At 34.1% G+C, this 15,406-nt stretch overlaps 1 protein-coding gene across 1 annotated transcript in view; it reads left to right on the top strand.

The window, feature by feature from the left end:
* Positions 1-15,406, top strand: part of PAXBP1 (PAX3 and PAX7 binding protein 1) — a 39,103-nt gene that overhangs the window by 5,786 nt on the left and 17,911 nt on the right. Inside the window, exons 3-7 of the mRNA XM_044670208.1 lie at positions 1,236-1,412; positions 3,656-3,877; positions 5,820-5,923; positions 11,055-11,272; positions 11,785-11,974. Of these exons, the coding sequence (XP_044526143.1) occupies positions 1,236-1,412; positions 3,656-3,877; positions 5,820-5,923; positions 11,055-11,272; positions 11,785-11,974 (911 nt within the window). The remainder of the gene's footprint in view (positions 1-1,235; positions 1,413-3,655; positions 3,878-5,819; positions 5,924-11,054; positions 11,273-11,784; positions 11,975-15,406) is intronic.

Genomic DNA, 15,406 nt, shown 5'->3' with positions numbered 1-15,406 from the left:
GTGGACAGATTGATCAGGCCTGAGGCCTGCCTGAAGGAAGGGGCTTGTACACCAAGACTTGGTTACCTAGAAGCACAAAATGAGAATATATTAGTTTCTAATAATAGAATATATTAGATTACTAGATAGCTGATACAAAGCAATTCCTTCTAGGACTTCCCAGCCCATAGTGCAGGTCATAGAATCATAGATTTAGAGTTGTAAAAAACCTTAAAGATAATCTATTTCACTAGAGTTTAGACAAAATTTTAAAATACTTTGATAACTGAATATAATTGGTTTCTTTTGTAAGCCAATCTTTTATGTATTTAAAATCATTCTGATAAGAATTCTATGAGCTTCATCATATTGACAAAGGGGTTTATGACACAGGAAGAAATTAAAAACTACTGGTTTAGTCCAACACCCTCATTTTATAGATGAGGAAATTAAGGATCCAGAAGTGAAATGACTTAACTCATGTAGAGGTTGGAAGTGTTAAAGAATAAAGAAATGATTCTAATGCACATCGAATCTTCTGACACTTAAGTCTAATGTCCTTTCCACTGCCCTACCGATGATTTATTATAAATTATTATTCTTCGTATTAGGAAAAAAATGAATGAAACCGTATCATTTTTGAATCCATAAAACATGTACTTGAGAAAGACAGATTAAAGCTTACTGGAGCTTTTTCATCTTGTCATAGACAACTACCTCATATTCAAATTCTAGAGTTCTATGAGGAAGTCAGAGATATTTGTACTATACTTTTACCTCAACCCCCTCAAGGCTAAAGCCTAAAGTTAAAAGAATCATTTTTTAATAATATTCAAGTGATCTTTAGGGATAGTAAAATCTAATCAGTACTCAGTTCACCAAGAACTGAACAAATCAAACCGAATTTCTCACTACACGTTTCTTGAGTCCCTGGTATATGCCAGGCATTGTGCTAAGCACTTTCTAATAATCATTAGAGAGGATGAAAAACCTTTCACTCAAAACTTAAGATAAAGAGCAAACTACATAATAAAAACTGAGATGAACTATATTAATTTGGAATTCAGTATAATTTGTACACATCTTAGAGGGCAGTGGGAGAGGGGTTAGAAATTGGGGAGGGGTAACCTTCATTCTCAAAGCATTGTTCAAGAAGGAAATCCTTTTCTTGGAATTTTTACCTTTGCCTTCTCTAATTGTATTTATGTGAAATTTGGGGTAAGGAAATGTATCCTTTTAGATTTTTTTTTTTTCAGCTGAACAGCCTTTGGACAAAGCAGGACAGACTAAAGATCTGAATCTAGAAGATGGGGCCATTATCTGTGAACATGGGGAAGAAGAAATGGAAGTGGAAAGTGAGAAGGAAGAAGAAAAGCCAAAAGTTGGTGGAACTTTTTCAAGTGCTTTGTCGTCTTTGAATGTTTTGCGTCCAGGTAGGCACTAAAAATTTATAATGTCAAATTAGTGTATCTGTTGTGCAGTAGCCTATGCCAGGTTGCTTGAGATCTTTATTTCAGGGAGGAAAGGATACTACTGGAATCAATTTTTTTTTTTTTGTAACATTGCTTTAAGGTACAGGAAGTGGTACTTTAATTTCTAGGTTGGCGAGGAGGGACCACTAATGTTTTTCCAAGATAATATACATGCGACCAGTTTTATTATCTACATGAATAAATGTTAGCATAGAATTACTAGAGGATTGATTACCTTTCCTCTTTATCCAGGAGAAATGTATAGGAGAAGTCAGAGTTGTCATTAATCAGATAATTGTTAACCTCTAAAAATTTATAGCTAGTTATTGGCAAACCTATAACTTAGACAGAGGTCTGAAATTTATAAGCTCTGTCCAACTATCTTTTTTTTTTTTTTTTTTTTTTTTTTACTGAAAAGCAGGTTTATATGAAATGATACAAAATTAAGTAAGTCAAATCAAGAAAATGGTACATAAAATGTCCATGTCTCAGTACAATTTAAAGCTTCTTTAAGCCCAATTACTTTTTTTTTAATTAAACATTTATTAATATTCATTTTTAACATGGTTACATGATTCATGCTCCTACTTTCCCCTTCACCCCCCGCACTCCCCCCACCCATGGCCGATGCACATTTCCACTGGTTTTGTCATGTGTCCTTGATCAAGACCTATTTCCAAATTGTTGGTAGTTGCATTGGTGTGGTAGTTTCGAGTCCACATCCTCAATCATGTCCACCCTGACCCATGCGTTCATCCAACTATCTTTTTAAAACTATTGTTTTTAAGTTTTGCCAAATATCACTAAGAACCTTAAAGTTTGCTTATTTCCCATCTGTATGAAACTTTAAAAATTCTCATGAATATCATTGCTTTTGAAAGCTGCCCTAATCCTTATCCTGTGTTCTCCCTTTTGTTCTTTGTTTCTATATTATTCTCAAACATTCACAGCTAGGTGCTCCTCAATTAAAAAAGAAATTAAAAAAATATGTGTATATATATAATTTTACTGATGTCTTTTCAAAAATCATTCATTTCCAAATATCCTTCCCTGTCTACCTAGCCAGCCATCCTGTGTAAGAAATTTTTCCCAAAGAAAGGGGTGGGGAAAGCAGCTCAGCAAAACTAGCCACCTATATGATGTTCTAAACCCATAGTTCCCCCACTTTTACAAAGCAGGGAAATGCATGTTTTCTTCTTTAGGCCTGAAACTTTTCATAATAATTAGAGTGTCCAGTTTGTTTTGTGTTGTTTTTCTGTATGTGTTTTCTCCCCCTCCCCCACAAAATTGCAGAAATTTTTTTCTCCCTGTATCCTCAGTAACTACTACAGCATATAGTAAGTAAAAGGTGCTTAGTCAATGCTTGTTGATTGATATATTTCATTGTTGTTAGACATTGTGTATATTGTTATTCTGGTTTTATTTGCTTTGCTTTTTGTAAGTCGTATTTCTTTGAATTCTTCATATTCATTATTTCTTATGACACTAATGTTTTATTATGGTTTTTTTGTATCTCAAATTTGTTTAGGCATTCTCTATAATCAGTAGAGCACCTATTTATCCTAGTTCTCTGCCACTACCAAAAAAAGTGCTCCTATGAATATTTTGTTATATAAGGGATATTTTTCTGTCTGACTTCTTAATGTATATGCATACTATTTGGGAATTCTGTCAGAGAGTATGGGCATTTTAGTGATTTTTTTTTAGCATAATTCCCATTTGCTTTCTAGAATAGTTGAATGAATTTGCAGCTCTAAAATGCAGCTTTTATTATCTGCAAAGGGCAGTATAATGCTGGTAAACCTAAACTAAATAGGCAGTAAAAATAATCGCAAGTTTTTGAAACCCTGCCAACTTCTTCCTATATTCTATCCTTCAGTAGTTTGATCTGGATTGAATAAATGGGGACTGGGTCTTGGTGAACAAGAGAAAAAGATTATATAGCTAGTTTTAGAAAGTAGTTCTCACAAAGCTGTCTTGAAGAGACAGTAGCTTCTGTATAGCTTAGTTCTAACTTGTACAGTGATCTGCTTATAATGGGTGCTAGATAACTGCTTATTAACTGACTCCTCTTATCTCTAAGAGTAAATCATGATTTCTGTCCTATTTTATGCACCCCTTTAAAATGTACAAAATTTGTACTTGTAAAAAGGAAGACTTTTCCCACTGAATTATATTATTTTAAAACAATTATTTGTTTCTAGGGGAAATCCCAGATGCTGCTTTTATCCATGCTGCTAGGAAAAAACGCCAAATGGCCCGTGAACTTGGTGATTTTACACCGCATGATCATGAACCTGGTAAAGGCCGCCTTGTTCGAGAAGATGAAAATGATGCCAGTGATGATGATGACGATGATGAGAAACGTAGAATAGTTTTCTCTGTTAAAGAAAAGTCACAGAGGCAAAAAATTGCAGAGGAAATAGGTAACATCTTAATACTTAATAGAGTATAATCCTATTAACATGCTAATAAATGTTTCTTATAATGCCACACATTTTTAGCAACCATAGTTTGGATACTATTTTTGTCTTGCTGACAAAAATGTCTTAATGGAATTCTTTGAAATATGAAAAGTAGGGGCAGCTAGATGGCTTAGTGGATAGAGAGCTAGGCTTGAAAGCCAGTTTTGTTTTGTTTTTCTTCAGATCTAGCCTCAGATGCTTCCTTAGCTGTGTGACCTAGGCAAGTCATTAAACCCCAATTCCCTACCTCTTATACACTTTTCTGCTTTGAACCAATACTTAATATCGATTCTAAGAAGATAAGGGCTTAAAAAAAAGCAATATTAAAATGTATGTGGGAGAACTTTGAAAAGGATTGTGTGTTCTATCTTTGGTCTTGTCCACATGGATAGTTCCACATTCAAGTACCTTCTTATTCTATACAACTTTTATCCATGTCCTAGATCTTCCAAAGCATATACCCAATACCCCAGAATGCTTCGTTTAAGTATTTGTGGTTTTTAAAAAAGTTATTTGATGGGTTGTAGTTCAATTCTCAGACTGTTAACTTTCATTCCCACCACATGAACTGCCTACCTCCTTACCTAATCATATACTTTCTGAATACTATCTTTTAAACAGTCTTATGCTATAATCATTTTTGCTGTTACTCTAAAACTTACTTTTTGCCTACTATGCTTTTTTTTCTCTAATCTTTCATTTAATTTTGTTTTCCACTTAACAAGTATTTTTTTTCTTTTACCATATATACACCACCCACAGTTTTGATTCTTTAAGAGTCTGCTTTGGAGCCATTCAGTATCAATAGGCAAATACAGGTAGTAAAAAATTGCAAAATTTTTGAAATGCCATTCATCCTGCTGTTTTATTCAATTCTAGTCTAGGCAAATGCCCATCTAGAGGGCCTGTCCATACACTTAATGGTCTGGCCAAAAAAACCATTTTTAATTCACTTGTTTTTTCCTGTGTGGATTTTTGAATGGATCTCATTGAAGGAGCCCTACAATTTTGATAAAGAAGTAGTGAAAAAAAGAGGAGACTTGTAATTTTCTATATTTTTAAATAGTTTTGTGAGATAATTAAGATATCTACTACCAAAAATATGCAAAAGTCTTCTTGTTCCCCTCTCAATTCATGAAGTAAAACCAAATGTGTGTGTGTGTGTATGTATATATATATATATATATATATATATATATATATATATATATATATATATATATATATATATATATATACCATTTTCTTGCAAGTTTTGTAGATAAGAGAAAATAAAAACCTGGATCATTAATTCTTGGTGTTTTTGAAGTCTCCTTTAAAAAATACCATCTTGAAAGTTAATCCCACAATGCTTCTAAAATTGTCACTGCCAGCATAGATTTCTTTTTCAAATATTTGTTTTGATCCAAATACATCCCCCTGTGGTTCTTTAGATTCCAAAGTTTTTAACATCCAAATATTATAGTTCTACTGACGTTGATAAGAATAAGTCACTTTAGAATTGCTGACAGATCTGTTCTGTTTTCTGCCATTTGTATTTTTTTATGGGTCATCATAGCCAGAGAATGCATAACCCAGTAGCTAACCTACCTATTGGTGATAAAATACTGGAACTTCTTTGTTACTTAGGAAGGTTAATCCTTAAAAAGCAAACTTTCTTAAGTGGGATCTTCCTCGAAGTCTTTCCAGCAAGATAGAGCCTACCAAAATTTGTGTTATACTGGCCTAGCCTTTGCAAACCTAAGGATACTTACATTTTAGGCCACAGAGTGTAGGCAATTTGTGTGTGTTCTATGTGATGAAAACCTTAACTAAGAAGTTGAATGAATTTAAGATAGGTAAAATTAGCATTATCATGAGATAATTTATATTGCTCTTTTTAAAAAATGAAATATTTGTTTAGGTATTGAGGGGAGTGATGACGAAGCCTTAGTAACTGGGGAACAGGATGAAGAACTAAGTCGATGGGAACAGGAGCAGATAAGAAAAGGAATTAACATACCTCAGGCAAGTCCTAAAAATTAATTTTTTACAAGTGTTTCTTAATGTATTTTTTAAAGCTAATCAAGATCATTAGTTATTTTAAAAATTCTTATGTTCTCAATGCACATCAGCAGTCTTATTGTAGAGGCCTGTTAGCTATGTCAAATATTTTCAGATTTTGAGAGGAAGCCTTTTAATAAATATGTTCTGAAAAAAAAGACATTAAAATTCAAATAATTCTATTTCATTTTCTGAGTCTGGCAACCATTCAGTGAGTTTCTAGTAAAATTATGTGAGGCCAAAAAGAGACATTGGAATTTTAGAAGGAGCTGTATTGTGTTTTGCTTTTTCCAGCCAGAAAAAAAGAAATTTTCTGTTTCCTCAGATAAAATTATTGGCTAGCGATAATGCTCACCACTATTCTAACTCATACTCAAAGAAGAAAAAGATGTCTAATACTTGTAGAAAACTGTAAACTACCTAGTAGAAGGCAGTACTAAATTGTTGATTAAAGGTAATGATGTCCAGAGGAAATAACTTGAATAAAAGACCTGAATTTGATTTCTAACATTTTAATTGCTCTGTGACATTGGGCAAGTGATTTAAATGTCTCAGAGCCTTGGTTTTCACATCTATAAAATGAGACTAAAAATATTTATATTACCTACTCACTAGGACATTAGTAAATTGAAAAGCACTATATTTGCATAGGCAATTTAGTCATCTTCCTTTCATTTAAAATATATGTTGTGAAAGATTTTTTACTTCAATAGTATAAAAAAGATATAAAGTATATGTTCCAGGCAGAGATATGCTGGTAAATGTTTAATGACTAACTTTTGGAGCGGGGGCCAGAGATGTACCCACAAAATACTTTTAAGTTTAATTTGCATTAATATTTTCTCCATTTTCTTAAGCCTAGGCAATAATAATAAATTGAGCTGTGGTTTTTTTAGCATTGGTTTACTATGAAATTTTAACGGTCAACTTTTGCAAGCCAATATGAATTGGCTCTTGCCTACTCCAGGTCCCAAGGATAGACTGCCCTCCTGGAAGAGAAAGTGAAGGGACTCAAGTAATGCCTCCCCACACTCCAGGTGTTAGAGACAATGAAGTGTTCTTAAAGAAAGTTGAGGCCGGGCTCTGATTGGGAGGAGAAATTCTTGACTGTTGTCAGTAGGTTAGAGAATAGATGAGTATTATACAGAAGGAGGAGGAAAAGAAAAGGATAGCTATATATTTAGTCCTAAAAACAAGATACCAAGTTCTTTCTATAGAGGAGGGAGTTATATGGTCTGAGGAGAAAGCAGCTATCTGCCCTCCAAAGAATGAAAGAGTCACAGAAGCCATCAGAGAGAGATGATCAAGTGAAGGTCAGAGGAAGAAGTAAAGAGTAGAAGTAGTGGTGATTAGGGATTCCTTGTTCAGGGGACCTTAAAACAATAAGATCTCATGTCTTTCTGAGGCATGTTTCTGAGACATAACAACCTCCCAAGATTCATCGAAACAGATGATTCCTTCACACTTTGGGTGATTCAAATGGGTACAAATTATATTGCCAATAGGAAACCAAAAAATATTACCAGTTTATGAAATCATGGGCAAGGGGCCAAGGTTGTCTATTCCACTGAACGCAAGGGATATGGAAGTGAAAAAATTGATTTTAAAAACGAATAGCTGGCTAAAATGATGATGTCTGAGGATGAACATTGGATTTCTGGACCACACCTTAAAATACTGGGATGGAATATACCTAACAAAGACTGGTAAGAATGTATTTGCTGGCTGTCTTACAGATCTAATCAAAAGGACTTTAAAAAGCAGAGATGAGGGAGAAAACTGCCTATGTATAATCCACCAAGCTAGACACCATAGAGAGTAGCTACAATGAAGCAGAAGAATAGTAGTCCGACACTCAGAAGTTCACAGGAGACAAAAATCTAGGAAAAGAGCCAGTACTAAAACCTCACAGCTTGAAATGGCTATTCAAATGCCCACAGAGTAGGCAACAAGCAAGAGGAACAAAAGGTCCTAACAAAAGGTGAATTTACCTGGTAGGCATCACTGAGACTTGGTGAGATGAAACCTGTGACTATAATGTGCATCCGAATGATTATACTTTATTCAGAAGAACAAGGATAGGTAAAACGGGGAAGAGAGGAGGAGGGTTTGGTGTGTTAAGATGGTGTGCTTATGAGGAAATCAGGAATCACAGAGAGAGGAAGCATGGTGGAGAATTTACAGTGAAATATTAGAATCCTAGATCTAGAGCTGAAGGGACCCCAGAGACATCTAGTCCAACACACTCATTTGACAGATGAAGAACTGAGACCCAGGAAAATTAAGTGATTTGCCCAATATCACACAGTATCTGAGGCAGGACTTGAATGCAGTTCCTCTGACTCCAGTGCCAATGCTATTTCCACTGAACATGTTACCTGGGTGAAGATCAATGGAGAGAAAAATTTTGTCATTAGAATATAATTCCGACCACTTGGGCAGAAAGAGGGAATAGATGAGGAGATAGGGACACAAATTACAAGTCTGGCACAGCAACTTGATATAGGAATAATAGACTTCATCCAGACATCACCTGGGTTCTGACAAAAGCAGAGCAGCTAATACCTTCTAGACTTCTTGAATTGTCTTAGGGATAAATTCATCCATCAAAAGATCAAAGTGGGAAAATTCTAGGCTGGATCTGTTTCTCACTGAAACTGGTTGTTGAGATGGAAATGATGGAAACCTCTGGGAGGCCAGTTTGTCCTAAAGTTTGTGATAGAGGAGGGAGAAACCAGGCAGAATCTGGCAGACTCCTTGGATTATGGGGAAAGATTTCAAAGGAAAGATAGGCAAGATCCTATGGACTAAAATTTAACAAAAGTATTAACCCATGAGTAATAAGAAACTCGAGAAAGAAATTTTGAAGACATAAAGGTAAATAACTTCAGTGAGGAGGAAAAACAGGCCTTGTCTGAAGATAGTGATGTTGATGCACAGGGAACTCACTAAGCAACATAGATTTTAAAAGATCGGTATAGAAGATGGAAGCAGGGGAAAGTAACAGAGAGTGAATGTAAGAGTCTGGCACAACCCTCTGATAACAGTGCCAGCAGGGTAGTTGGCCAAAGAAGCAAGAGGGTTTTCCTGTCCTTATTTGGGAGGAAAAAAAGAGTATCTGAAAAGAAATAAGGCCTTTGGGATAAACTGGGATGACTGACAACAGAGAGTAGGCAGAGATGTTCATTTTCATTTTGTTTGTTTTTTCAGTAAAGGAGTAACACTGGAAATAACAGTAAAAATGAGGAACAGGAATTTGATACTCGAAATAAGTAAAGGAGATAGTAAGAGAGAACCTGGCTATCCTTGATAAATTCAGGTCACCTGGCACACAGAAACCACATCATTTTGTACTGGAGGAAATGGCAGGTGTGGGTGCCAAGAGGTACTGCAGGGGTAGAGAAGAACAAGTGTCCTGATTTTTATTAAAGGACAAGAGAACAAAGTTTGCCAATTTTAATCCAGTGAGTTTAACTTGAGAAAGTGTGTATATACATACAAGATTAATAAATAGGTAAATTAGAAATGATAGAAGGATATATGGACTAGATGAAGTAATAAAGTTAGATGGATTCAGAACAAATTGAATGTCTAGACTCACATGATGATTAATAATTCAGTAACAGCTTGGCAGAGAATCTCAGGGTAAAAACAAATAAACTTCAAGTTCTGGATTGGAGAGTAATAGTTAAGAAGGAGTTTGTCAGAAAATAAGGGTTTTGGTGGACTGTAAATCCTAGTCAGCAAAACTATTGCTTTTTAAAAAATGGAATGGAATGGAATCTTTACATACTTCTAGAATAAAAGGTAGCAAATAGCACCTCTGTTCTTTGGCCTAGACAGATTACATATGATACAGTGTTTTTATGTAGTTGCATAATGGTTTAAGAATGACACTGATAAACTGGGGAGAGTCCAGAAGAGGGCACCCAGGATAATGAAGGACTTGAGTTCATGTTACATGAGAATAGAATGAAGGAACTGGAGATAGACGAAGACTTGTAGAAGAAGAGAATTAGGAAGAATATGATTGCTGTTGTTAGGTCTTTTAGGGGTCTTTATTTGGAAGGTATGATTACACTTCTTTTGTTTGGTCTCTGAAGACAAACTCCGGAATGATGGGTAAATGTTACAAAGACACAAAAGGAAAAGTTGTCCAAAAGTTGAATGGTCTGCCTCAGGAAGTTAAGGTTTTCCCTTCATTGGAGGTCTTCAAGCAGGAACTGGATGACTCACTTGTCACTTGGGTTAATAGTAAGGATCATGGGCTAACTAAATGGTTACTGGCACCTCTCCCATTTTGTGATTAATAGCTGACATTTATATGTGATTTCAAGGTTTGCAAAGTGGATACTTGTAGCAATCCTTTAAGGTAGGTTAGTTATAAATACTACCACTGGATACAAATAGTATCCTTATTTTATACATGAGGAAACTGAAGTTTAGATATTAAGTGACTCACCCACAATCACCAGTGGTAAAATGCTTTAAATCCAGATTTTTCCTGGCTCCAGTCCAATGCCTGCATGATACTGCCTTCTACTAAGGAGAGTAGAATAAATATTTTGGAACCAGATGGATAGAAATTTTCTTAGTTTTGAGTAAATTTTTTTTTGACTTCACAATTTTACAAGTCCTTAATTGGAATGCTAAGAAGAAACTAGTGAAAAGAGCACAGGGGTTGTAGTGAGAAAACCTGAGTTCAAGTCCTGGTTATCATAATTAATTGTGTGACGTTGAGTAAATAATTTCACTTCTCTGAGCCTAAGTTTCGTCCTTTTAAACTATGGAGTTGGACTAGATAATCTCTGAGGTCTTTTACACCTTTAGCATTGTATAATAATAATTCTATCAATTTTTAGGCATCAGTTGAAGATGTTATGATGGAAAAAAATCTTTGTAATCTCCCTGTCCTATCCCTGATATGTTTTTTTTTTGGAAATATGTGCAGCATTAAATTTAGACTAAATTAAAAATTTTAATATCTACTAAATAGAAATTGGGGGCATTTTCTGTTGGAATTGTATTTTACTCTTAAGTATATATTTAAAGTTATGTTTTTAGTATTTCATGTATCACATGCCTTCTTTTATAGGTTCAAGCAAGTCAGCCTGCCGAAGTGAACATGTACTACCAGAATACTTACCAGACAATGCCTTATGGTTCATCGTATGGCATTCCTTACACTTACACAGCCTATGGATCATCAGAAGCCAAATCTCAAAAAACAGATAATACAGTCCCTTTCAAAACTCCCACTAATGAGATGACTCCTGTTACTATTGATTTGGTAAAGAAACAGCTTAAAGACAGGTAGGGCAGATCAGCTTCTTAAAGACCTGTCTTCTAGCTTTCTGTTCCCTCAGGCAACATTTAGTCTGGGGTAGCAGATGCAGAATATCATCGATGAAGAGCCACTGGCCCATCTTCAAAAACTAAACGGAAGATGACATCATACTCTGTTTTGCTACCTCCTTGGATTACTTCTGTGGATGCCTGGAAAATTTATAAAAATGTCATCATGATCTTATTGAAGACAGATCTGATTTTCTACCTTCTGGACACTGAAAAAGTGTAGTCAAGATTTGGGGGGGAAAGCAAAAACAAAGAGTGAAAATTTGGTTAGCCTGCCAAATATCTTTGAAAAGTCCCTAAACTGCTGTTTGAAAAGAAAAAAGCAGTGCAGATGAAAAGTGCATTTAAAATTTTTTCATACTCTTTAACATTGGAACTAACTGCATTATAATATAATATTGCAAGTGTCCTGACAACTTAAGACTTTGGATATAAATTTGCTATATTTATCCTTTTTTTTTATTCCTAAGGTTAGACTCCATGAAAGAATTACACAAAGCAAATCGACAGCAACATGAGAAACATCTGCAAAGCCGAGCGGATTCTACCAGGGCTATTGAAAGATTGGAAGGGTCTTCTGGGGGTATTGGTGAACGGTATAAATTTTTGCAAGAAATGCGAGGGTATGTCCAAGACTTGCTTGAGTGTTTCAGTGAAAAGGTAAGAATGCAAAGATATTAATCTCTTTCAATAAATCAAAAGTAGGGAAATATAGGTTTTATTTAGCACCTTTCTGTTTTTTAAGAATTTGTTACTGTTTAATTTGGTTTTAGAAACCATGAAAAGTTATGCAGCTTCATTTTCATGATTTTGTTAATAGCTTTAATAGTACTACATTTAATGTAGTGCCATTCCTACATAGAATTTGAAGCACTTTTAGACAGAAGGTTTTAATTTAACCATAGAGCAGAATACTGATTGGCTTGCCCCTAAAGTATTAGAAGTCAGGTATTGATGTGATGAGATTTTTTCTAAGATGAGATTTAAGCTTTGCTTATTATAATTCTATACATAATTCCAAATACGTACAAAATGACCTAATTGCTGTTTTTATTTCCTAGTATAGATTTGGTTATCTTTGCTTCCATTAGTATTCATCTTTAAACTACAGCATCATCCATTTCAAGAAGCATTCTTTTTGAACTACCATTCTTTTTAAGTTGTCATTTTATTCTAAATGTTTGCTTTTAGGAAAATAGATTTTTGAACACAATTTTAGCATTTTGTTTTGTTGCTCATTGGTTACATTTCTAATAATTTCCTCAGAATCGCTTTTCTTTACACTTGTCTTTTAACTTTGTTTTTTTTCCAAATTAGAAATTGATGATATAACCAATCATTTCTTCTCTGAGATAATGGGATTGTGAAATTGCTTCATACATTAGTTGATAAGCACCATACAGTATTTTATGGACCTTTCATTCTTAGCCTTAAAAAATATGGTCCTCTTATCCCCAACTCCTTCTTTATCCCTTTTTCCCCTTGGAATAAGTGCTTGCCAGAAAATTATATAAAATATCCTTCTTTATAAAGAGTTTGAGAGAAAGCTTTTCCTTTTGTCATTGTCTATGTAAATCAGTGTATGATCTGCTATATTGGAAAAACACGTGGCTTGGCAAAACATTTAACACTATTTGATGTCCCTGCTATTTAGATATTATCTTAATATCTCAATTTAGGGATTAGTAACAGTTGTCAGGTTGAATTTGGCTTCCTCGATGAGCCCAGGTGGGCCATGATCATGCCTGATCCATGACTTATCCTAACAGTAGTGATGTGTTGATTCAATTTTGGGGCTTTGTTACATACCTCTCCTTGCAACTAAATTTCTAGATCAACTGGTCACACTTAATATCTAGGACACATGGTCCTTTACTATGGCATTCTAGTGCGTGGGGGCAATACATAAAGGAATGATGTATGCACAAATGTGACCACATACCTAGGAAGGCTGGATTTTGGACATTAACCGTCAGAAAGCAAAATGATGTTTTTCCTACCAACCGAGCTGATCTGAACCTGGAAATCATTATGTGGACCAGCCTTCTGTGACCTAAAGGTTACTGGTTCTTATCATCTTTTATTTTTCATTGAAAATAAGTAAAAAGATTTTTGGATTGGGTCTTGCAACACAGAATTACATATTTACACATAACATGAGCAACTGAAAGAAAATTAACTTTAAGCTTAGATTATATGATATCCTTATTAGTTGGACATCTAGTTCAACGGATAATAGTGTTTTCCATTACATGAACAAGTGCTATTTATTACTAGGTATTAAGACCACTTGTTTTCTCAACACTTTCTTACTTAAGGCTAATAAATGTGAATTTAATAAACTACTACTAAATGGTAACTTTTCAAAAGAATATAATTTCTGGCAGTTTTAAGCTTCTTTTAGTTCTTCTTTTAGTTCTTTTCTCCCCTTATAACCTTTCATATATTTGCACTAAGTGCTCAGTGAGTTGTGCCAATTACAGAAAAGGAAAGGTAAAAGATAGACATAGATAAACACATCCTTCCTTGCATAATCTGTTTCTATATTTTGTGGAAATTTTTCTTTATACTTCATATTGTACTTGCCATAGACCACACATAAAAACATTAAATGAATGGAATTTACATTCATCTGGTGTCATATATATCAAACTAATATAGCATTTGATTTTAGTTGATTTCATATAGGTAGTTTATTTTTTACCAATGAATATTCTATCTAGTTTTGAATAATTGCATATATACAAGTTCATTATGAAAATGCTACAGAATTAATATTGTCATGAGTCATCTGTCTTGGAACTATTTTGGAACAGAGTTGGAATATAATCTTGAAGATTCAGATCACTGATGACACTGCAAGGACATTGCTTCAGTGCAAGACTACAAATTTGATCATTTCTCTAAGTCGTGCTCTTAAAGATGAAATGTATAACGACATAAACGTTTTCTAATGCTTATAGATTTTAAACAAAGTCAGAATCTCTAGCTATTGTTCTAATTCTAATTTCCCAGTGTCTTGTTTTTCCTTCTCCCTCTAGCCATCATCCTGGCTTCCAGCTTAGTAAAAAGACATACTACTAAAATAATATTCAGTCATGTTTTTTGTTTTTTGAGGTGGGTGAGGGGTGGGAATTGCCTTGGTGGAAACCATTAAAGTAAATCTAGTTACATTTAAGCTTCAAGTTGTACCGATTCTTATGTTGGGTAGAATTTTTTGTGGATTTTGTTAAAAGCCCAAAATTAGAAAATTACATGGTCAGAAATGACCCAAAACTTGGAAAACATAAACTTATGTTAATCCCACTAGAGAAAAAAGTGTTACTAGTTATTCAGGAGGGAAAAATGAATTTTATAATTCTTTAAAAAATATGATTTGGCTTTGGTCCTTTGTGTAGGGTATTTCCTGTGAGTTTAGCCATGATTAATCTTTTTTTCTTTTTTTGTTGTGAAATGTACATAAAATTTTTAAGGGAGTAGGCTGTTTTACCTGCTCAAAAACTGGCTCATAATAGGACCCTAGTTGTTGGGTTTAATTCTAACAACATTAAGTGAAAATTTGGGGACATCGTTCCTCCTTTATAGGACTTATTCAAGAATAAAATGACTACATCATTTCACCTTTCAGTGAACATTTGCTTTTTTAAGTTTTTTTTTTTTTAAATTAGAATTGTTTTGCAATGGAATCATGCAGAAGTGAAAAAAAACTTGTTCAACTGTGATGTTCTTTGTTACCTGCTTTTTTTCCTTTGTCTTCTTTTTTTATATTATCCATTTCTAGTTCATTCCATTCACCAAGCTGATTTAATGCTTGGGCCCATTGTTAAAACAAAACAAAACAAAACAAAATTCTTAAGTACTTTCCATTTGTACTATAAGAAACCATAAGTTCTGGCTTACTTAAGTGTAGTGGTTAGCTTTTTATGGAACCTTCATAACATTTTTATTTGAAATAATAGAATTATGAAGAAATAGAGTTCATACTTCATTGAATTAGCCTTAGTATTAATGTGCTTTTTATAAAAGCCTTTGTGCTGAGAACAAGTGACATAATTAACTACAAATATTTTAGTAAACTAGAAGCGGAATTCA

The sequence above is a fragment of the Gracilinanus agilis genome, chromosome 3 (assembly GCF_016433145.1).
Source record: "Gracilinanus agilis isolate LMUSP501 chromosome 3, AgileGrace, whole genome shotgun sequence".
Taxonomy (NCBI): domain Eukaryota; kingdom Metazoa; phylum Chordata; class Mammalia; order Didelphimorphia; family Didelphidae; genus Gracilinanus; species Gracilinanus agilis.
The sequence above is the reverse complement of the archived record's forward strand: the minus strand, read 5'-3'. Positions and strand labels throughout refer to the sequence as shown.